At 33.1% G+C, this 25168-nt stretch overlaps 1 protein-coding gene across 1 annotated transcript in view; it reads right to left on the bottom strand.

The window, feature by feature from the left end:
* Positions 1-496: 496 nt before the first annotated feature.
* The window catches only part of LOC128546941 (uncharacterized), a 40680-nt gene continuing 16008 nt past the window's right edge, over positions 497-25168 (bottom strand). Inside the window, exons 10-21 of the mRNA XM_053518362.1 lie at positions 23883-23988; positions 23409-23536; positions 19437-19555; positions 18192-18322; positions 16870-17036; positions 16228-16365; positions 15910-16026; positions 12070-12576; positions 10641-11685; positions 3878-4410; positions 3218-3345; positions 497-619 (exon numbers count right to left, since the gene is read on the bottom strand). Coding sequence (XP_053374337.1) covers positions 497-619; positions 3218-3345; positions 3878-4410; positions 10641-11685; positions 12070-12576; positions 15910-16026; positions 16228-16365; positions 16870-17036; positions 18192-18322; positions 19437-19555; positions 23409-23536; positions 23883-23988 — 3242 coding nt within the window. The remainder of the gene's footprint in view (positions 620-3217; positions 3346-3877; positions 4411-10640; positions 11686-12069; positions 12577-15909; positions 16027-16227; positions 16366-16869; positions 17037-18191; positions 18323-19436; positions 19556-23408; positions 23537-23882; positions 23989-25168) is intronic.

The following is a 25168-nucleotide window of genomic DNA, read 5'->3' as shown; positions in this document are numbered from 1 at the left end:
ATAAACGCTATGCATGGAAACTGATCCTTAGATATCCAAACGCAAGGTCTCACCTTTGATGAATAATGACATAGACACAAATTAAAAAGTCAAAAACAACAATTATTGTAAACTGAGAAACCATTAAACGAAATATCAATATCATATTTAGAACAGTTCAACCACAAAAATACAAAAAAAAAAAAAAACAAACAATTTATTAAGACTTATACATGAAACCCCTTTTAAATTAATAACGGCCACGGCAATTATCAGGGTAACTGGACTGACTTTCCTGATTCCACCGGCGACATGTAGCGATCTACTTGGATCACAAAATTCATAAAATGCCAACCTGGTGCACAAAATATACATTCCCAAAAACTTACATTCTCCCTACATAAAAAAATACAATATCGAAACGAATGATTTTGCAAAGATACATACTTTAGCAAAAGAAAAGTAACAGATAAAATATGGCCGAAGTAAATACAAAACTGTCATTGCTTTCAATATTTCATTTGAAGTTCCTTAAAATCAGTTTCTTAATGAATAAGCCCAGACAGTAGACGTCTTCTGTTTTGTCAGACATTTTCGCGCACAAGAAAGGCTCATGTCGAATCTGTATATCTCCAGTCACCTGTAAAGCAAAACACACTAAAACAAAATAATTACACGGATCTGCTTACACAATAATAGATATGATTAACAATCGCTCTAACTGTTTCAGACAAATCATCTTCATTTAGTTATAAGATTAAAGTTGCCTCTGCTATGCTTTAAATGCAAAGCGCAATTGAATGATAAGTAATATGAAACTGGTGAAACTATTATTACTATTATACACCAAATCCGATTTTGAAGATGTCAGCATATATTTATATCAATTTCATCAGGTGGTTCCGTCTCGTTATAGGATTAAATTATTATTTCTGGTGTTCGTGCATGTGTATTCCTTGCCAAATAACATAAACATACACCTGGAATGAAGTCATGAATGGGCTTTATGCTAAATGTGTGCTATATGACGCATGGTTTACAAATGCATGAATAAAATACAACTAATCCTTATAATTTAATATAAACCTATTTCCAAATGGTTTTGTTATTTTTCTCTTCTATTAAAAATTTTGAAAACAACGTTTTATCAAATTTTGAACCGAAACTATAACCGTCGGAAAAGAAATGATCTGACTAAGTAAATGAGTGCTCAAACATGTTTTAATTAGAAATAAGAAAATCAACTTAGTTTTTATGGTCTTGCTGTCCTGTTCCGCCTTAATACACCACTGAAACACGTATATGAATACAAACTTGACAAACAAAGAGTAGACAAATTGTGGACGGCTCAGCTAGACCAATATAATTGCTTGAATCGAAAAAATGGAATAAGACCTTCGTACATTTCAAACAGTAATCATTTAGGTTCAGCAGATTGATTGAATATTACTTTTAAAAGTCATACCGATAGAACTCACATCATCTATATAACTGCTGCTGTTTCAATTAATGACTGTTGACATATATACAAAATTATATATATCAATTTGTGACAAAGTATATAAATGTTCATATATTATGCTAATTCCTACCAGTTCGATGTATGTTTGATTAGCGTTGGAAAAGCGCAGACTTTATAATAATGTAGATCTATGTTTGCTAACCTTTTTGGTAGAAGGTCTGACTAGAAATTTGTTTGATTTCCAAAAATGAGAGTTTCATAAAAAGATGGTTTCTTGTCACTCTGAAGGGTACATGCAGTTGAAGGATGAAGGGAACAATATGACCACAAACTCATTCAGCTCAGTGTGGTTTTGATTATCATATGGTTCGGCAAGTGCTCACCATCTGTTAAAATAAAATATTGAAAAATAATATTCTATATACAAACCACTGCTGCATTTGTTTTGACGTAGATAGAATTTTCATCAATGCGTTTCAGAACCAGTGCGTTCTTATGTAAAAACTGAAGACATTCTGTCAGTTGAAAAGCCATCTTCAGGGCGGTTTTGACAGGTAAAGGGTCAAATTTTCGAAGACATTCCTGTACTGTTATATACGAGACTGGTGTGTTTGAGTAGGTAAAATAGAATCGCCGAGTCAAAATTTTCTGGCTAACCAAAACTGTTCTTCCCAGACCTGAAATTAAAAATAATATGAGCCGTGCCATGAGAAAACCAACATAGTGGGTGTGCGACCAGCATGGATCCAGACCAGCCTGCGCATCCGCGCAGTCTGGTCAGGATCCATGCTGTTCGCTAACAGTTTCTCCAATTCCAATAGGCTTTAAAAGCGAACAGCATGGATCCTGACGAGACTGGTCGCAAACCCACTATGTTGATTTTCTCATGGCACGGCTCATATATAGTACAGCATATTTTTTTCTGGGGATATAAGTCGACATGATTTAATTAAAGACTTCATTGCCTTTGGTCAAAGAGGAAAACCTAAGGTGACCCTTCTCGGGTATTATATCAGGTACGGACGGACACCTGGTAAATCCTCCGACAGTCCTTAAGCCAGTTCGAACGAATTCTCACATGCCAACATTATTAAAACTTTAAATAAATCGCTAGTAGTATTCTCAAACGTTGGCTTATCTCTACTCGAGTTGTTTTTATCCACAGTAATGTTTAGTTACAGGGTGAACCGATGGGGCAGGTTTTCTTTAAGGAAATATCGAACAATACAGTGTTATATACCATAACACCAAAATGCAACCATATGTTAGGCTACCCCTAGGGTTAAGAAATTATGGATTGGCTAAATATTTGGAAAAAAGTAATATTCAATAAGACACCGGCGGAATGGCTAAAACGTTTCAGGCTATATGGTGCCCTGTTGTGTTCCTTCTTCATTTACCTTTGTGTTGCCTGTTACTTCTTTGTTTGATTGGAATATCAGTCAAAGTCAAACAAACACACAATCATACAGTAGAAAGAAGTTACAAAAGATATATACAAAACCAAAATTTAGAAAAGTAAAGCACAAACCGGTGTCAATTATGTCCCTTGCCTGTTCGTTTTTACTCGGAGTAAAGCTCTGCCAAAAGAGAAGTATACATTTTGACAGATTTTCTAAACTAAAAGAATTGGTAAGAAATAAATTATTTGTTTCTAATTATTAAACTCGGCATAAATCGGCTATCTATTTTCATTTAAAAAACAACAAAATGTGTTGTGACTTTATTTTTGTAAATAGTCGCGACAAATTGCAAAACGTTTGTTTGAATAGATACCTTTTTGCCAAGAATGGCGGTAAGTGTGTATAATAAAGGATTGAGGGCTGAGTTAACGGGAAGAATAAACACAGCTGCCCATGCATACACGTCACCGGAAATGACGTAACCTGACATCGCCATCAGACCTGTATAAAATGTAAAGGATACATTATACTAATAAGAATAATATACATATCGATGTGTATACTAACGTATATAAATAAACGTCAATAAGCTACAATAGCGAATATAAACTGTTACATATTTTCATAGGCATATACTGATCATTTTTTACACTCACAGTTGCATATAATTATACATACAATGCCAAGGAAATAGTTATCTTTCGTCGATGCTCGTGTGTACTGACCATGTTATTACGCATACGAAAGTCGGATTACATCTTACAATATTGTCAATAATAATATTAAAATGTACAGACCTTATGATCAAATACCGACACAATAAAATATACTTTAATATCAAAATTTATTGCACTGGTTTTCAATAGCGAATTAAAAAAATGTTTGCAGTACAAGGTGGCGTTTTGTGCAAAGGGGTCATTCTGGTGAGAAAAAATTGCTGTATAGTTTACATTAAAAACTGTTTATGAACCGAATAACGTCACACTGAATGAATGCTCTCTGCAGTTAAAGTAAACGATTCAAAATTATTTACCCATGCATCCGATTGGGAACCAGCACAGGAAGTCAGTAGCAACCACCAACAGCAAATTTCTTGCAACGGTTAGATCTTTTTTCCTTGACTGTGATTTCCTCAACATTTTGAGACTACTTGATTTCCTAATTTCCATGTAAATCAACCACTGACCGGCAGCAATTAGTAGAAATGTGGCAAAATTGAGACCGATGAAAACCAACATGGAATACAGCCAACCAGGAGGGCGGTCCCTTGTCAACGGCAAAGCAATGCAAACACCAGACTTGTTGTAAAATCTATTCTGGAAATAGGCAGTTAGCATGAGAGGGAACAGTGCAATAAACAACGATGTTATCCATGCAGCAATGGATACCATTAATGCTTTTCGTGTGTCGAATCGCACCTGGCCAAACGGGTATTTGATGACTAGGAGTCTGTCTAGAGTAATGAGGCACAAAAACATTACACTTGCTTCTGATGACAGTGTTGATAGCACGCCAGCAAATGTACACCATGGGCTGTTTCGCCAATAGTCGTCCATAAAGATATACCTGTTTTGATAAACAACACAGCATTTCTTAAAAATAATGATAAATGTATTACGTTTAACGCAAAACTTTAGTCCCCTTTGAATTTTAATCTTAAGTTTCCTGATACAGCACAGACCTCTGATCAGTCACCAGAACACAAGACAGAATTCACTGTAAAATGCTGACTTTGCTATTCAAATATAACCGTTTATTCAAGGTATGAAATTCAACGCTATTCGATCTAGTGCTACTTCATGACATCGCAACTAGAGAAGGTTATGCACGCTTATAAAATTCCTTCGATCTGAAGTATTGATAATATCCGTTACATATTAAATACAAAAAAAAAACCAACAAAAAAAAAACAAAAACAGGGCAAGCCACTCAACCAATTTTCAAAGTTTGACATGTAAGCTTTGATACGGAAACAAAATATACGTAATGCTACTAATGCTTATCACAATTCTAAGGACTTACTGAAGTTTACACTACTTAATTTTCGTTGGTATAAAACTATAAATGAAAATAACGGGGTCGAAAAAGAGGACTGTGAACAGGTATTGCGTGATTTTTTAGAAACCCATGTGGAAAACGATTCAACTGTAAATACAAGGAATGACATAACAGTGAGCGACATACAATTTGACCGGGTGCACCGATTAGGAGGCCCCGACAGAAAATCTACAAAACCAAGGCCAATTATTGCAAAATTTACATTTCCTAAACAAAAAGAAATAATTAGAGATGCGGGTGTTAGATTGAACATCAAAAAGGGAACATATATAAATGAACAATACCCACAAGAAATTTTGAGAAAATATAAACAGGTTAAATCAAACAAATGCTCGTTAGTAAAAGATAAATTGACCGTAAATGGCTGGGTATATAATTAATTAGACAAAGAAATTTTCGAAAAACCAATAAATGCAAAACCGCCTCTCGCACCCGATCGTCAAATGGACATAAATTTCCAGCCTGAAAATTCGAACGCCAGCCGTTCAAGAAAAACACTTTAATGCATGTATACCAGCATCTAGAAGTCAGTCACCATAAATCGACTTCAGGACGCCAGATAGATATGATGCCCTGAACGCAGGGGAGCAGCCACCATCTTCAGTGCGCAATAATAAACAGAAAGCTGGATCTCCACTGTAGGACGACAATTTCAAGAGACCTCGGGATGAAACAATGAGTAAAACCTTGTTTAATGAGAATGAGGACGAGCCTCATTTTGATTCAACGGTTTCGTGTATTAATAATGACGGTTACTAGGACAGGCGGGGAGAGTTACCGTTATATGACAATGTATTACTAGCGAATAGTCAGAGTTCTGATCATTGTGTCAAACGCTGTATAAATAAGACACCGGATTATAATCTGAAATTGCTTTCTTTAAATGATGTGGCCTCAAATCCAAACAAACTGCCCCTGAATTTAATTCATTTATTGAGAGGAATGATATTGTTGGTTTTCAAGAAACCAAAATGGACTCTTTAGATATGGTCAATTTACCAAATTTTAACATTCATTACAAGCACAGAAAATTCATCTCTAAAAGAAAGTCCGGTTGTTCAGCTTTAGCTGCCAAACAAAATATTGACAAATACATCACTGTGATTGAAAGTGAAAGTAAACTGGTATTATGGTTTGTTACTTCAAAGGCATTGATAAATCATAATGAAATTTTGTATGGTGTAGTTTATTTGCCACCAGAAAATTCCGAATTTTCCATCGAGGATCCATCACTGAAATTCAAAATGAATTTAACTCATTTTCTGAATTTTCTTCAGTGTGTTTATTTGGGGATCGGAATGCTAGAACAAAAAATTTACAAGACTATATAAATGCTGATTTTTACATTTTTCACGAAATCGACCTAGACGAAGTGTATTATAATTTTCAAATGGAATTAGATAAATTCGATAAAGGCAGTGTTAGACTTGAACGAAAAAATTATGACAATTCATGTAACAATTATGGCTGCAGGTTTATAGACTTTTTGCAGTATAACAATCTGTACTTAATTAATGGTAGAACAAATGGGGACATAGAGGGGAAAACTACGTGTAAAGGGGTCAGTACAGTTGACTATTTTCCATGCACGTCTAGTTTATTTTCACATATTTGTGAGTTAAAGGTAGCTGATTTTTGTCATTTGTTGTCAGATGTACACAATCCTTTAGAGCTTTCACTAAACTTTAAAATAGAAGAATAAAGTTATACAGAATTATATGTAAATAAGGTAAAAAACTGGGACCCTCTTAAGTCAAACTTATATTGTGATAACATTGATGACTCTATTGTACAAAATATATACACAAATCTCTGCCGCATTGAAAACTGTAATAGTGTTATTGAAAAGCAAATCGAATTTATTTATAGGTAGTGCTAGTAAAACATTTGGTCAGTGTAAACATAAGCTACATGTAAATGACATACAATATGATAAAGATAAAAATTTTTCACTATTTGCATTGTTCTCGGTGCTTCCGAGGGATCTACTTTCCAGATTTTATTTACTTCACAACAGCGGATGTTAAGTGCTGTGTGGCGGCCGTAAAAAGTCGCCCCGACTTCATTTCAGTGTTGTTATATTTTCTGGTCCTTCGGGATCATTGATTTCAACTCATTTAGATTTGAAGATTGAATACTGCTTATGCCGGTGCTAGGGGGCGTGGGCAGTGTTGCATTTTACATTACTGCTCATGAACAGACTCAATCAAACCGAGTCTGCAATTTTCACTATTTGCATTGTTCTCGGTGCTTCCGAGGGATCTACTTTCCAGATTTTATTAATAAGGAATGTAAAGTGGCACGAAAGAACTTCCATCGGGCCAAATACATGTACAAATTGCGTAAAAATGATGAAAACAAAAGAAACCTGCAATGTAAAAGTAGATCATACAAGTCATCGTTAAAAAATTCATTTGCTAGTTATAAGAGGACAAATGCCGAAAACCTGAAAAAATTGAAATTTTCAAAACTTAAACAGTATTGGAAGATATTGAATGGAAGAAAAACAAATAGATCAGGTGCGAAATTAAATGACTTGTATGAATACTTCAGGCAGTGTAATTATGCAAATGTTGATGAAAATAATGTTGATATAGATGTCACTAATGATAACATTATTCAGGATCTAAATCAATCCTTTTCTATGGAGGAATTAGAGAAAACAGTAAATAACTTAAAGAATAACCAATCAAGCGGTGTTGACAATATCTGTAATGAATACATTAAGGCCACTGTTCCGAAACTTAAACATGTACTGGTTAAACTTTTCAATATCATTTTTAAAACTGGAGTTGTGCCGAATTCTTGGACTGTAGGGAAAATTGTTCCAATTTATAAAAACAAAGGAGAAATCACAGATCCTGCAAATTACAGACCAGTATCCTAACTAAGCTGTTTAGGAAAACTTTTCACAGCGATATTAAATTCAAGACTGGAAAAATTTACATCTGATAATGATATCATAAACAAATTTCAAGCTGGATTTAGAAAGGGTTACTCCACAGTTGATAACATGTTTGTTCTTAGTACTTTAGTTGAATTGTTAAAACACAGTAAAAAGAATGTATTTTGCGCTTTTGTTGATTTAAAAAGTGCTTTTGATACCATATGGAGAAATGGACTTTGGGCTAAACTTATTGTTGATAATATAAATGGAAAGTTTTTAAGAGTTATTAAAATATGTATGACAAAGCAAAATCGTGTATTTTTTCCAATGGCTATAACTCTGATTATTTCCCTTGAAATATCGGAGCCAGACAAGGGGAAAATTTATCGCCCCTGCTTTTCTCATTGTATCTAAATGATTTGCATGATTACATTAAAAACAGTAATTTAGTAAATGGTGTAAAATGTCATAAACATGGTATAGAAAATTATATTAACAATTATATTAAACTGTTTGTTATTCTATACGCTGATGATACGGTTATAATATCTGACTCAGCAGCAGATTTGCAATCAGCACTGAATGTTTATGAATCATATTGTGATGATAACAAATTAACTTTAAATACGTCAAAGACAAAAGTTCTTGTTTTTTCAAGAGGTAGACAAAGAGCATATGATTTTAAGTATAAAGGTGAAAGTATTGAAACTGTTTCAGAATTCAAGTATTTAGGTATTTTATTTAGCCGAAGTGGTTCATTTTACAATGCTAAAAAAGAGATAGCCAAGCAGGCAACGAAAGCAATGTACTGTCTGATTAAAAAATCTAAAGCGTTATGTCTACCGCTTGACATGCAGATTGAACTGTTTTCAAAAAACTGTAAAACCTATACTTTTATATGGTTGTGAGGTATGGGGATATGGAAACTTAGATGTAATTGAAAGGGTACAGTCGAAATTTTTAAAGTATATTTTGAATGTGAAAAATTGTACGGCAAATAATATTGTTTACGATGAAACAGGTGTTACACCAATATCAACTGACATCAAATCGAGGATTGTGTCATTCTGGTCAAAACGTGTTAGCTCAAATGAAAGTAAGTTAACAGGGGATATGTATGCCATACTTTTAAGTCATTTTCTGGAAACAAATGTAAATAACCTAAGACATTATTTATGGATTAGAAATTTTAAAGATATATTGATAAGCAGTGGAATGATAAATGTATGGGAAATACAAACATTCCCAAATGGTAAATGAGTTTAAAGCAAAAATTACGTGATTTATTTCTAAATGAATGGTATTCAAATATTGAAAATTCAAGTAGTTGTAAAAATTATAGGATATTTAAAACAAAATTTGGTTTTGAAGAATATTTGATCAGTACACAAACAAAATATCTTAAGTATATGTTAAATTCAGAACGAGACATCACAGACTGCCTATAGAAACCGGTTGTTGGAATAGAATCCCTTTAGAATTAAGGAAATGTACATTATGTAATCAAAATATTGGCGATGAGTTTCATTATCTCTTAGATTGTTCAGCATTAAATATTGCAAGAAAAAAATTATTAAACCACAATACATAAGGAACCCTAATGTCATATCATTTGAAAAATTAATGACAACCAATTTACACAATCATGCTGAATATAGAAAGCTATGTATGTTTATTAAGGAAATTGTTAAAATATTTGAGTGATGTTTTGAATACAGTGATTTATGCGAGTGGTGATATATGTATACTTTTTGGCAGGCATTATTGTCATTACTACAAATGAAATGTTTTTTGTTATATATATTCTGTTGAAAGGAACATCTCCCTTTGTTTAACCATGTTAAATGTATAATATTTAGCCTCACTGATATTATATGCCAATATTGTATTTTGCCTCATATTATCATGTGTATCATGAAATGAGAGTAATAAATTGAATTGAATTGAACTGAATTGAATTGAACTGAACTATCAAACCTTTGTCAATAAATGTTATCGACACGTCAACTTTGATAATGATAGATGTACCCAGACTTAAGATAATGAGCAGAAACCATTAATGCGCTTGACCTTGACCTGAGTGAACAATTGTTCTATTTTAGTAACGACCCTAGTTGCCCTAAATACAATCCAAATCATCTCCGCCTAAACCACATACTCAACCAGCTTCATCTCTTTATCTCATTTGTAACTAACGTTATTAAGTGGAAACAGTTTTTATATATTGAGTAACAGTCAATTTGACCTTGACACATGTGACCCTATATACAATTCCAAGCTTTGTCTTGGTAAAAGCTATCAAAGCAAGTTTGGTGACAACAGCTGTACACAAACTAAGGATATTGAACAGAAGTCATTTTTTCTATTCAATGTTAGTGACCTTGACCTTGACCAAAGCGGCCCAATGTGTCATCCCAGCTGTCATCTCCCCTTAAACTACCTACATCCCATCATTCATCACTATAACTCATTACTACTAACTAAAGTCATTAAGTTAAAATCGTTAAAGCATTTTAGTAACAGTGACCTTGAGCTAAGTAGTCCTAAATACAATCTAAAGCTTTGTCTGGATACCTACAAATTTACCTACAACTAGTCTATCAAAACTAAAGATTCAAAGCGGAAAATAATTTATGTGACGCAAATATCCCACACGAACAAGGGCATACTTTATTCCGATAACATTTTTGTTGAAAACCTAGTAAATCATTTCTGTTGTTAATTATGTTTTGTTGGACTGCGATGTTATCTTTGGTCATTAGAAATTAGCTGTAAATATGCTATGCTAAAATGATCAACTCTTGGGATAGATTTATTCTTTCTTTCAGAGAACAGAGAAAGTTTGAATAACCTTTTTCTGAAAACTGCATCCGCTACGGCTATAATCATGAGATATATCCCCATCAGGAAATCGGCAACAGCAAGATTTGTAACGAAGATACCGTATCCAAGACGTAATCTTTGTCTATCAAAAATCAGTCTGTAAATGACAGATAATATATTTCCAATTAGGGCACAAAGCCCTATAAGCCAAAGCATAGTTTGTAAGGCAGAAATTCTCATCAAGTCCTCGCAGGATGAAAATTCATCTTTTTGTGGAAAACATTTTTTCTCCGGAACATAGTTTGGCCGTATACAGCAAAATTTGTAAGCCGATGTCTGCAATGACTTTAACGAAGAAACCCCGGTAAATACGCCTTTATGGAAGCTTGATATGTCGTTCCCTTGAAAACGTATGTGATTTACTGCAAGATTGCCAAGACCAAATTCTTCAATTTCTTGAATGTCATTGTTCCGTAAATCAAGTATTTCAAGATTTAAATCCGCAAAGGTGTTAGACCGGATAGTTCGTAATTTAGTTCCTGTTATACGTAAAACACGGACAGTCACAAGATCTTTAAACGCAAATGGATCCAAAGATGCGATATCACTGTTACCTTCTAGAATCAAAATTTGAAGTTGTTTTAAACCTGCAAAAGTGTCAGCTGAAAGCGCGATTAACTTGTTGTTACTAATGTCAAGTATTCTAAGATTTGAGAGTTTAATAAACGCGTTCTGCTCTATTCGTTCTATCCCAGATCCGGAAAAGTTTAAGAGGTATAAGTATGGAAAATCAAGTAAAGTCTCAGATAAAGGAACATGTATTTTCATATTGCTTAATTCTAACAATCGCGTCAATTTTGGAAATCCCCTAATATCAATGATATGAAAATCACGATCTTTGCAAGAAACTGCCAAACCATTACACACACATTCAGATGGACAGGTAAAATTACAAAGAAATTCATCATCGCCATGAATACAATGTCTGTAACCATCGCAAACTTCTGACAATTGCACACACATTTTGCTAGATGCACATGTATAAGCGTCTGGACAATAGGTCATTGTGGCTTCTGCAAAAAAAAAAACAATAGTGATGAAACTCACAGATAAATATATTGCACATTTTAAACATTACTCCTGAAATACCTCGCCAAACCAGATAAATGTAATGTTCGATGCTGTACTTTCATTTTGAATTTATTGTTTTCTGAGATTCGTATTCGATTAAACAATTTAAGACTTTAGGGGTCACATTTAATGTGAAATATAGGAGAAATGGAATACATGTATTAACATCTACTTTTAACATGGTGTTGAATATAATTCATTTTTATCTTTGAAACCTGTGGCCGCGTGTAAACATTTAATGGTATTAAAATTGCATCTAATGTTTAGATGAATAATTATACATAGTTTCGGCATATATCTTGCAGCTCATGGTGTTAGAAATATACCTTTACATAGTTTCGGCAAATATCTTGCAGCTAAGGTTGACATAACATTCCAGTTCTTTACATATACATCTTTAACATAAGGAAATTGACTTTTTGCAGTATCGACACCCTCCATTATCCTATAAACTGTAAAATCCGGCATTTTCGTAATATTTGAAAACATCAGACTAGCTATTACACCTGATTCCGGACTACTCTGTATAAACAGTATACTGCGTGATGTCTTTCTTGAAAACTGTATAACATCCATAAAGTCATTTGCTAAAACTTTGTATTCACATGTATGTTCTCTATTGAAAAGGTTAAATGGCTTAATTTCTTTGTCATTGATATGCATAACTCTGTGGTTGAAGAGAATGCCTTGTGGAACTTCTTCCGATTTGTACATCACACTTCTAACAATACCATTTGTTGAATATAATTGTCTCGCAATTTTGATTACGTCAGGTTCTCTGAATTCGGAATCCTCATGTACAATAATGACTTCTCTCTCTGTATCGTCACAGCCTGAAGGAAGGTGAATTCCAAAATGCAACAAATATTTGGTACTACAAACATCACACTAAATTACAACATCAAGATTCAAGAACATTTAAAAACAGAAGTAGTATTAACAAAACCTAAAGTATATATACTATATACTTTAACATTATCCTTCATATCCTTTGTTAAAAATAAAAAGAAAGAATCTAAGATGAATTGTCTTTGCAGCAGTTGAAAAATGAGACATAAAATAGTTTTAATAATAAAAATTACGAGGCCTTGGAATAGAAATCCTATCCCCGTCTCGGAATGAACCTAAAGAGGAGGGCTTTCAAAGAAAAATGTTGGCGTCTGTAAGGAAAACGAAATATTTTTATTAATCATTTGTTGACCTCAACACAGTTTGTGATACATGAAGGTCGGCTAATTGCCAAATGCTGTATGCGAATAATATTCAATACTAATTACCAAAATGTCAATCTAAATTATTGACTGTCAAACTGAAAGTTTCAAACTGTAAATGTTAAATGTACACTGCCAAGGATAAATAACAACAGATATCAAACGCTAATTGTTAAGTGCTTAAATAAAAAGCTGAGAACATCTGCGGATGAATGCATTATTTGAAGATGTAAATAGTCAATTCGTCAAAGCTGTCCGGTCAATGTATTTTTCAGTGAAATCGACAAATCCAGCTGCTTTATATGGAGAATTGGGACGTTTTCCCCTTTTTGTATATCGTAAAATAACATTAATCAAATACTGGGTAAAGATATTAAAGCAAGAAGAGTCATCATTAATAAAAAAAATATATCAACTTTTAAAAGTAGATGATGATTCTAATAGAACTTATAGCGGTAAAAATTGGGCGTCTCAAATCAAAAGCATTTTATCAGACCATGGTTTTTGTATGTCTGGCAAGAACAAGCTTCTATGGATATCCCTTTAAACGCAATTAAACAAAGAATCATTGATACTTATCTGCAGAAGTGGTATTCAGATATATGTAACTCTAATCGATTACAGTCATATTGCATTTTTAAATATAATTTTGACTTCGAAAAGTATTTACAAATAATCCAAGAGAAAAAGTATAGAATTGCATTATCTCGCTTTCGTGTTTCTTCTCATAGTTTGTTTATTGAAACAGGAAGGTATCATAATACTGCTCGAGAACAAAGACTTTGTAAATCATGCAACTTACTACAAGTGGAAAATGAGTACCATTTTTTTATTGGTTTGTCCCCGTTATCGTGAATTAAGAACAAAGTTTTTTAAACCTTATTACTGTCACTGGCCCACATTGAATAAATCTGAATCTATGATGTCTGCAAAATCAAAAAAAGTTATTTGCAACCTGGCTTAATTCATATATTTTGCTAACAAACTTCGAATTTCTTTGGGTTTTCCAAGATAGTAATAATTCTGATATAGATATTGTTGTCGTGTTAAACATTGAAACATATTGCTATTGTATTACTGGTAATGTTTCACTGAATATATCTCTCCTGAAAATTCTGTATGTAACATCTAGTTCCAGATTTTGGTAGATCTATGTTTACACTGTACATATTTTTGTATAGGCTATAAACATTGTAATGAATGTTTTATGCTTGAATAAATTATTCGTATTCGTATTCGTATTCGTATTTGAATATTAATTTTTTTGCTTCTTGTACAACTTTAACTTTTTTAGGCATTTTTATCTAGACAATTTTAGAGGAAGTACTTTCAGTTCCATGTTCACATTACGAGTAGAACATGCTACTATTTCGAATCATTATATAATTCCAAATAATTGAAAGTTATACATGTATTCATCAGGTTAAGAAAAACACGTTCTTAGCTAAGAAAGCTAGATAATTTGACAACACGCAATTATCATTGAACAATATGTATTTTGCATTTGACATTTTATATTTAGCACATCGCGATTGGTATATAGTATTTAGAATGAAATATTTGGCAATGTACATATTAGACATTTAGCATTAAAAGTTTGCCAAACAACATTTTACACCGGCCGGTCTTACATAAAATTTACTGATTTTTTTTATTACAAGTTTGATTTATTTCAACGGACGTTTGAGAGTTTTGAATGATTTTAGCGAATTTGCACTGATATGGCATGTTTTAAAACTTGATAGTCTGTACTATTGTAGTAAGTAAGTCGAATTATGGTATAAAAACTGTCAAACTAATATTTAAATAAGCAAAGAAAGGCACTGAAGTAATAATGCTTCTTTATATAACATTCACGGACAAATTTACAACAGATTTATTTTGTTATATCAAGGATGTAAGGATTAACATCAGTGGTTGTACGAATTCATTCAAACAGATATCTGTCAACAAACAACCTTTCACTAAATAAGCAAGGAATCTGTAAAACCGAATGATGCTCCCCGATGCTTGTGCTTGTCCCAATATATGGGAATAACGTTTTAGAAACCAAAAAAATGGAGATAATAAAAAGAAGAAAATTGAATAAAGTGAGATAATTAAAAAAGTAGGTAAGGTAGAGTTTTGGTTCTTTGACATTGCACTTTCTGTCATTGGCCTCTATCATTTTGTGAAGTTTCAATGAAATGCCATCAATACTTTTCAAGTAATGCTCCGTACAAGCCTTATTTTGTATAGTAAAGGGAGATAATTCAAAAACTAGATAAAGAAGGGTTGTGGTTCTTTAACACTGCACTTTCTGTCATTTGCCTCTATCATTTTGTGAAGTTTCAATGAAATGCCGTTAATACTTTTCAAGTTCTGCTCCGGATAAGTCTTATTTTGTATAATAAAGGGAGATAATTCAAAAACTGGGTAAGGTAGAGTTATGATTCTTTAACATTGCACTTTGTCTTAACGTTCTTTATAATTATGTTAAGTTTTAATCAATTGCCATTAATACTTTTTAAGTAATGCTCCGGACAAGCCATATTTTGTATAAAAAGGGAGATAATTCAAAAACTAGGGAAAGTAGAGTTAGGATTCTTTAACACTGTGCACACAGTCTCAATAGTCTCTATTACTTTGTAAACTTTCAATGAAATGCCATTAATACTTTCAAATAATGCTCCAGGCAAGCCTTATTTGATAAAGGGACATAATTCAAAAACTAGGTAAGGTAAAGTTATGATTTTTTGACACTGTACTTTGTCACAATGGCCTCTATGATTATGTTTTAATCATTTTTTTAATCAAATGCCTTTAATATTTTTCAAGTTATACTCCGTGTGACAAGAGTTTACACTATGATAATGAGCATAGTTTCATTCTTGACAATACATTTTGTGTCGATGTATGTATGTATAAGAAATGGTTTACAAAACCTTGAAAATATTGTACTTTATAAAGCCTTACCGCATTCATACTCGTCCTCGGCATTTGGACACTGTTCCACACCATCACAGACAAACCTCAGCGGTATACAGTAGCTATCAGGACATTTCACCGTGCCCTCTGCACATTCATGGTACTCTAGTAAGTTAAAGAAAGAATGACACAGTATATTTTTGTATATATCATGCTTTTTCTTTAAGTTCGATACATAAAATTGATATAGTATTCTGCTTCCAGGATTTTCGTATATCTACAAATATTGACACCATATTGCAATATGTCAAAAACTAACTCAAAATAACAACATGTTTATATACAACTTGTAAAAAACACACATACTGCAGTTTTGAAGGTGTGATCCACTTCTACATCCTACAACAGTTCCCGTTCTGTCAGTGTCGTAGACGCACTGCATTGATATATCAAACACATTACGTGCCTCTCCGCAACCGATTGTTGATACATTCGAGTAATACCCTGTCAACACAACATCCGACTTTTGTAATGTGTGATACGTATTATTAGATTGACAAATCTGAAATACTATGTACTTAGTCAGAGAAGGATATATACATGTAATAATGTTTTCAGAATAACAATCACTTAGCATTTGTCAAGCTGGGATTGATACAAACCAGTGAGAAGAAGACGTCATGCCACACGGCGGGAAACCCAAGGTTTTCCTCTGTTTAGGTCATCACTTTAAATCATAAATTCTGAAACAACGAGATTCTTTAAAGATAAGATCTGGAGTTTATATGATCTCCTCGAATCTCTAAACTTGATGTCAAGATATTTAATTCCATTCAGATCAAATTGAGACTATTTGTTACATGACTGAAATACTGTTGAAAAACGGCGTTAAACCCAAAACAAACAAAATATTTATTACATGTTATTAGTTTATATGGACGGTACAAATTATATTTTCTCGACTTTCTCAACTTTTTGTTAAATTAAATTTCATGAAAATATACCTACATTCCTCACATATAGCAGGACCTATCTGAAGACGAAGACTCTCGGATGGTATATCCATATTCTTCCAAGAAATTACTCTGTGATTGACGGTGTAAGTGTAATTAAATAAAATATGGTCTTTTTCATCCTCATTTAGAAGGTCACCTGTGTCACAGTCACTAGCAAAACTTGGAAGTAAACAATAACAATGTTAATATGTGAACAAAACAAAGCTGGTTGATTGTTAACATTGTCTTGTTAATTCTCTTTATACGTACTAATACCGTTAATGGGACAGATTTTTTGGGGGAAGCAAGCAAAGAGAGATCTTTATTTGTAGGTTGAAGTCCATCTGCAAATATTTATGTTATCTCATCTTGTATTAAAAACAGGTTTGACTGTCTTTGTTCCAGAAACAAAGATAATTTTCAGAATATGCCGTATATTGTATATTATTTTAATGATCAGGGCCCAGTTGCTCGAAACTTTAACCGGCGATTAAGCTAACGGTCGATTATCGTTTAGAGTTACATTTCGACATTTAAGAAGACTTATTAAAACATATTAAAATTTAAAAATCATCAACACTAAAATGTCTTTATAGTAAAATTAAAACACCATACTAATAGTTCCTATCATGCCTAATATTTTGAATCAGAATTTAACAGGCGATTAGTTTAACAGCCGATTAAAGTTTCGAACAACTGGGCCCAGATGTTACCGTCTTATACAAAGAATCTAAGAATCTACACGGATATATATAACATTTCACATGCTACGGATTTGATAAATAACATTATAACGTCATTAACTCCCCTGTTTGACGTCGAAATTACGTCCCTTGTTTCCTTGACGTCAACGTCAAAACTACTGAATTAATTCCCTTTCTCTTATTGCTATATATTTAGACACTCTGATGAGCCATTCACGGCGAAACTAGTTTATGACTTTTATATTAAAATTTAAGAAAAACTAAGCGAGCGTGTGAAGTCATTTTATAATTTTACGATATATATATATATGGATATATATCCAAAATGTATTGATTGTAAAAAATAATAACGGCATCTTATTCCTCTTTTTTTCCGATATATATATATATATATAAATATATATTGCAATTCTCTTTATTCTCTTTTATAATACTTAATTTTAACTTCCGTCTTGGATACCAGACGGCATGAGATTTATTATAATTATATCATAATTATTTTCCGAAAATCAAGTTCGCTTGTTTATACATTCAATATATTTATGTTATATTAAACTCTTCCTTGTTTCAGTCTATCAAATATTGAACGAGATGATTAATTTAAAGAAACATGAACTGTTACACAACTTACTTGATAGTTGGTTCCCAATAATCTATTCCAATTGTTATATTTAAACACCGACAGTATATATAGGACTGGTTGTAGTACAGATCGTCTACTGAAGACGCCGCGTCAAACGGTGGAACGCACGACTGTACAATCTAGAATATTAAATATTACACATTTATATTTACACACATATATCAACTTTGCAATCGCTACATAAATATTTTGTGAGGCCAAAAACAACGACATCGTTTGTCGCAATGAGGTGTATTTTTTCAGGAATGTAAAAATACTCTAAGCATATTCAAATATTATAGAACGCATAAGCACAACTTTCACAAGAAATATCAGAAAAACTACAGAATGAAACCCTTAAAACATGCGACTAATGGGAAAGTGTTTAACTACAATAATTAACATTTAAATATTTACTTTAACAGTTGAAAATCCCCATTAAATGTATCTAATTTAACTAATTATATTATACAGTTGACTCTTGGGCCAATTATTGACTCGGCTATCGCCCCGGTCAATATTGCCCTCTTCCGGTGAATATCACGTCATATCCAATAGCTCAAGAGTCAATAACTGTTTTATTGTATGGGTTCAGATTTATGAATAAGTAACAAATATTTGTTGCAACACATTTAATGTAACTGTGTGGAACTTCCATTCTATTTTTAGAACGTAATGTTTAATGGGGAAAACCCACTAACCATTAAACATGAAATATATTTTGAAAGATGATGAGCGGATTCGGCCAATGAAATTTAGGTTATTTTTAGAACATATAGTAGAAATTAATTGTTCATACAGAGCTTCAGTCATCATTTAATATCATAAAGTAACAGTCGACTATCGGATTTTAGTGGTAGTACACATCGATACTGTAAATACACATACTATATGTAGTACGCATCTATACTGTAAATTCACATACTATATGTAGTAAGCATCTATACTGTAAATACACATACTATATGTAGTACAGATCTATACTGTAAAATACACATACTATATGTACTAATTTCAAATATGAAATTGGGTGTAGTATACCTTTAACAAATGCATTTGTTCCAATACTAAATGAAAATTATATTGAATCACGGCTGGTACGGAAAAACAAACGTAATTAATAGTTTCTTAGGTCGCAAAAAGCACTTAACGATAATAAGAGAAAACTTCCACACAGACAACTTAATTCAGCCCGTTCAAAACTTGACTCAATCAACATCATTAAGTAGTAACACAATTACTCAAATCACTCACAGTAGATAAAGCTGCAGGACCTGAAAACGATAACAAAAAGATCCTGAAGGAACCATCACAAGAGCTAGCAAGACCACTCTGCCAAATGTCAACCCTGTTGAAATTAGCTGATGTATTTGCTGTTTATAATAAAAAAAAATATCCACAGACAACTACAGACCTATATCGCTTCTTCGCACTATCAGCAAGGCACTGGTAAAATCATTCATAGGCATAATTTAACTTCGTTTCAGCAAATATCAATATCTCAAATCTGGATTTGTTCCCAATAACACAACTATTAACCAATTTTCTTCTATATACAATACTCTATACGGTCCACTGCATTATTGTGCAGGATGTGTAGTATATTCGGCAACCTGATTTCTTATTCACTGGCCATCTACCTTACACTGTAACAAACAGACAGACAGACAGATATCTTTATTTTCTCCCAAAGTAAATATATTACAACATGGGAATGAACTGCATCCAAAATTGAAGCTACAATAACATTTCCGGCAGCACCTTATTTACTGATGAATGTTGTGCTGATTTTGTTTTCGAGAGGATTCTAGAGTATAAAATTGTAATTGATCGATTATGGGGAAATCCTTCAAGATGTTCACACATTATACATCAATAGATAGAGTGCGCTAAATTGATTTTGTTTTGTTTTTGTTTGTTTTGGGTTTAACGCCGTTTTTTCAACAGTATTTCAGTCAGCGCTAAATTGATCATAATACAATAACACATGTAAGGTAATAGCAAGTACAATGAACAATCCATATAAATAGAAGTCATCATGAAAATATTTTATAGAAACATAACTATAAGGTAATAACAAGTACCATAAACAATTCATATGAATGGAAGTCATCAACAACTGACAGGATATTGTGACAGCAATCAAAACTTTCTATACTGACAAGGTACGGCCTATATATAGCAGTTCACACTGACGTAATGCTTTCATTGTAAAAGTGTAAAGTTTTCTATTTCATTGTAGTAAAGAAAATAGTACGTGTCTCAATTTGCGGTTATTCGGTTATGACTCATATTATTTTGTGTAGTTAGAGATTCAATGGAATTCAGAGTTGGGAATATGCACATGTATTTATGAAAATCAGTAAGTAGTGATATATTTAAACGGCTATTTAAAACTTGAATTAATAATGGAAACAAATTTACTAAGCTTAGTAAGTTCTATTTCAGAGTGGCTCGATAGTATTCTCGCAAAACAATGGACATTATCAGAAATATTAACATGTTGTAAAAAGCTACTTCTTTCCCTAGTAAAATTGGTACATTTACGTAAATAGTGTTGCTCAGAGCCTGGTTCTTCAGAATCGCAGAGCCTGCACGTGTTATCTAGGTACGCAGTTCCACGTCCCCAACGTGCTGTTTTAATTGGGAGACGGTTATTGCAAGTACGATATCTAAAGAGATTAATAAAATCCACTTTTGGAAGAATATTAAAATATCTCTCGTATTTCAAAGTATGTTTAAAAGAACAGTAAATTCTGCCCTTATTGGATTGTTGTAATTGGCTGTACCAGTGCTGCTTATATTGATCGATCAAAATTTGTTTTACAAGTTTGTGAGCATTTCTATGCACTAAGACATGCTGATTTAGCCAGATATCATGTTTTCCAACAGTTTTAAGTATTTCTTTAATTTTACCAATCCATTTGAAGTTGACATTTGTCTAGTTAAGCATATACTGGTAAATTATAGCAGACAATTTGTTTTCTTTACCGAGCAGCAAACGCGACCAAAAAGATATCATTTTCGTATAAACATTTACATGTATATAAATTTGATATCTCCCAAGATCACCATTTAGCATATATTTCGGCGTGCTTTTTCTAGCAGTGGTAATTCGTCTCATAAAAACATTTTGGACTTTTTCAAGAAGATCTAGATTTTCAAAACCAAACATTTCCGAGCCGTATGTTAAAATGGGCAAACCGGTATGATCAAATAACTTAGTCTGGTGGTAAATCCGCGTTGTTTGATTGTGTGAATAAGTGATGCATGGCCTTATTTTTGACGCCGGCTAACATGTTGTCTTGCTTTAAGAAAAGAACCAGATGCAGAAAAAGTTAAACCTAGGTAGTGATAATTGTCAGTTATTTCAAGTTGATGTTCACCTAGATTAAAATTGTGAGCATTGCGATTTCTGTCACCAAATACTATTACTTTGGTCTTATTAGGATTAACTGTTAACTTCCATTGATTACAAAAGTTGTTACAATAATCTAAACAATGTTGGAAATCGACAGGATTATTGGAAACTATCACGGTGTCATCCGCATAAAGAAGAATCAATAGTTTAAGCCAAGTTTCGTCACTAAAGGAGTCATCTAGCTCTATGCCAGCGGCACCGTTAGCTTCCAAATAAGACTGTAAGTCGTTTAAGTACAGTGAAAAGAGGATAGGACTTAAATGTTCTCCTTGTCTAACACCTATTTCAGATGGGAAAAACTGCGACTGGTTACCACTATGCCTTACACATGATTTAATGTTTTGATACATGTTAAAAATAGTTCTAATTAGTTTACCATCAATGAAGTTTTGCGTAAGTTTACGCCAGAGTCTGAATCGCCATATTTTATCAAAGCATTGTGAAAAAGCATCCACAAAGGCACAATAGACCTTTTGTTTTCGTTTCTTCAGTATCTGAATAAGAGCATGTAATATGAAAATGTGATCAGAGCACGAGTACGAACTTCTGAATCCTGCTTGATTTTCATCAAGCAGTTGCGAGTCTTCAATGTAGTTTGTTAACCTAACATTTAAAACTGCTGTAAAAAGCTTTCCTAGGCATGATAAAATACTAATTGGCCTATAAGAGTTGGTGTCTAAAGGATTTCCTTTGTTTTTGTAAATTGGGATAATATATCCCTCAAGCAACGTCCTAGGTATGTTACCAGAATCAAGAATAGAGTTGAAAAGTTTATTATACATCGGTAAAAGCATGTCTTTTGTTGCTTTGATATATTCTTTTTTTTTTTTGGATTTAACGTCGCACCGACACATGATAGGTCATATGGCGACTTTCCAGCTTTAATGGTGGAGGAAGACCCCAGGTGCCCCTCCGTGCATTATTTCATCACGAGCGGGCACCTGGGTAGAACCACCGACCTTCCGTAAGCCAGCTGGATGGCTTCCTCACATGAAGAATTCAACGCCCCGAGTGAGGCTCGAACCCATCTGATATATTTATTTAGTATGTTGTTCGAAGGGCTACACGTTTTTCCATTATTTAAATTATTTATACATTTCAAAATTTCAGCATTTGTGATTGGTGCATCTACATACTGGTTTGAATTTTCTAAAAAGTCATATGTTAAGAACCGGTCATCTTCATTATCAGAATGAGGGTTAGCATTAATATTTTTGAAAAAATCAAAAAAATTCGAAACCGATGGTGCATCATCAACCTTGGACTTTGGTTTAAGCTTTTTAAGAAATTTCCAATTCTGTTTTGGGTTTTTATCATGCATATTTCTCAATTTATTATCATTACTTTGCTTAAATTTCTTAATATAGTAATTCATAACTCGTTTATACTCTTTGCTAGCGTTTTGAAGTCGCAATTTGTTATCCATGTTACGCTTATATCGATATTCAGATTTCGCATTATGGTAATTTTGTCTTGCCTTGTAGCATTTAGGACCAAACCAGGGTTCACAACAGCGGGTGTTAACTGCTGTGTGGTGGCCGTAAAAAGTCGCCCCGACTTCATCTCAGTGTTGTTATATTTTCTGGTCCTTCGGGATCATTGATTTCAACTCATTTAGATTTGAAGATTGAATGCTGCTTAAGCCGGTGCTAGGGGGTGTCGGCAGTGTTGCATTTTCCATTACTGCTCATGAACAGACTCAATCAAACCGATTCTGCAATTTTCATTGTTTGCCTTATTCTCGGTGCTTCCGAGGGATCTACTTTTCAGATTTTATTTATTATTTTTTCTTGGAATAAATGTACCTTTAGATGGGAAAGTTGCAGTGTAGGCGTTATGGAATAAAGTCTGTAGTTCATTTGTTACAGCTTCTACAACCTGTATTGAGTCAATGTGATCAACGTCAATATAGAATTTTTTTGTCATCTCGCCACTGTGGTTTTATGATATTAACATTTTCCTTATAGTATGACTTTGACATGTTTTTCATATTAATAGACCAATAGAGAGCACAATGACCATCTGAGAAAAATGTATCTGTCTCTAAAGTTTCAAAAGAGCTTAGAAGGGAGAAACATTTAGCAGACACAATCAAATAGTCAATCACTGACTTTTCTCGGAAAGTATAGTTTCCTAATAAATCGTTGTCATATCGCCCATTTACAACAAACAAATTGCTATTCCTGCATAAATCGATTAACATTAAACCATTCGTATTAGTTTTCTTATCCACTGACTTTCTATCCAGGCTAATAGATAATTTTTCAGGAATCGTATACTTGTCAAACTGGGACACTAACTCTTCGTCAATACCAAACAGTTCATTGAGAAATTGGTCTGAAGGGAGATAATCAGCAAGTTCTGCAATTCTGGCATTTATACCACCTGACAAAAAGACATATTTGTGTAAACTACATGCAGAAATAATTTCATTTTCAAAATTATTTAGGTCGATGTCATTTAAAAAGCGTGAACTTTCTGGAGGAAAATATATGATACCTAGAACTGCATTTTCTGATAAATGCAATAACTGCTTATCTATAGAAATCCAAAAATGTAGTCATTATTTCCAGGTAACACTTTTACATATTTTACATACTTTTCTTTCACACACAGGCCTATACCTCCAGACTTACGCTTAAAATTTCAATATCAACCAAATCACTATCACCAAGGTGGGTTTCCAGAGCACAGAAAAAGTCAAAAGATTTAACAAATTCTAAGAAATCAGGGTAGTCAAGACGTTTCTTTAGACCATTCACGTTCAGAGAATAAAGGTTTAAGTCAACAGTGATATCACATCGCGTTTAGGAAGAGTTCCCCCATATAACCTACTTAGAGTGAACAGGATCCCTGTATCCTGAGTTTCTAGGGGTGTTGTCATTTATTGTCCACGGTCTCACAAATTTATCGTCACAAGACCGGTCACGGCTATGAGTTTGTGGTCCTACAGTAGGACCACATTCGTATCAGATCGCATTTATAACAGGTGTTACAAATGCGATCGCATATGTAACAGGTGTTACAAATGAGATCGCATATGTAACAGAAATCAAGCACATATGTAACAATTACGTCGTGCAACATGTGCCGATGTAGGGCCGACGTCGGGCCGTTGTAGTGCCGCAAAATATTGAAATCGGTAGATCGACATCAATCAGTGTAACTATTTCGTACGTCGGATTGACATCGGGCCGATATTGGATTCTCTAATATAAATATATTTTTCAAAATATTATTGATAAACGTCAAAAAGTAATCTAATTCTTTATATTTGCTATATATATAATTCATTAAGCAAATATGATGTATGCCAGAATTAATCAAACTAGGTTCCAAACAAAATTTGTAGACGGTATTTATCAAAATTTTATATGTAATAAAGGGAGGTAATAATTAAGATGCATTTTTATTTTTATGTAAAATGCCGCCATAGAAATATTTATATTTACAAAAAATTGAAAATATAAATATGTTTAAAATTCTAATTGAACAATTTTAATAGTGTTAAGAATATACAGAAAGCTTACGTAACTGTATAAAACATGCAGTATATAGTTGTGAA

This window comes from Mercenaria mercenaria, chromosome 11 (assembly GCF_021730395.1).
Source record: "Mercenaria mercenaria strain notata chromosome 11, MADL_Memer_1, whole genome shotgun sequence".
NCBI classification, from domain to species: Eukaryota; Metazoa; Mollusca; class Bivalvia; order Venerida; family Veneridae; genus Mercenaria; species Mercenaria mercenaria.
This window is presented reverse-complemented; position numbering and strand designations above follow the sequence as displayed.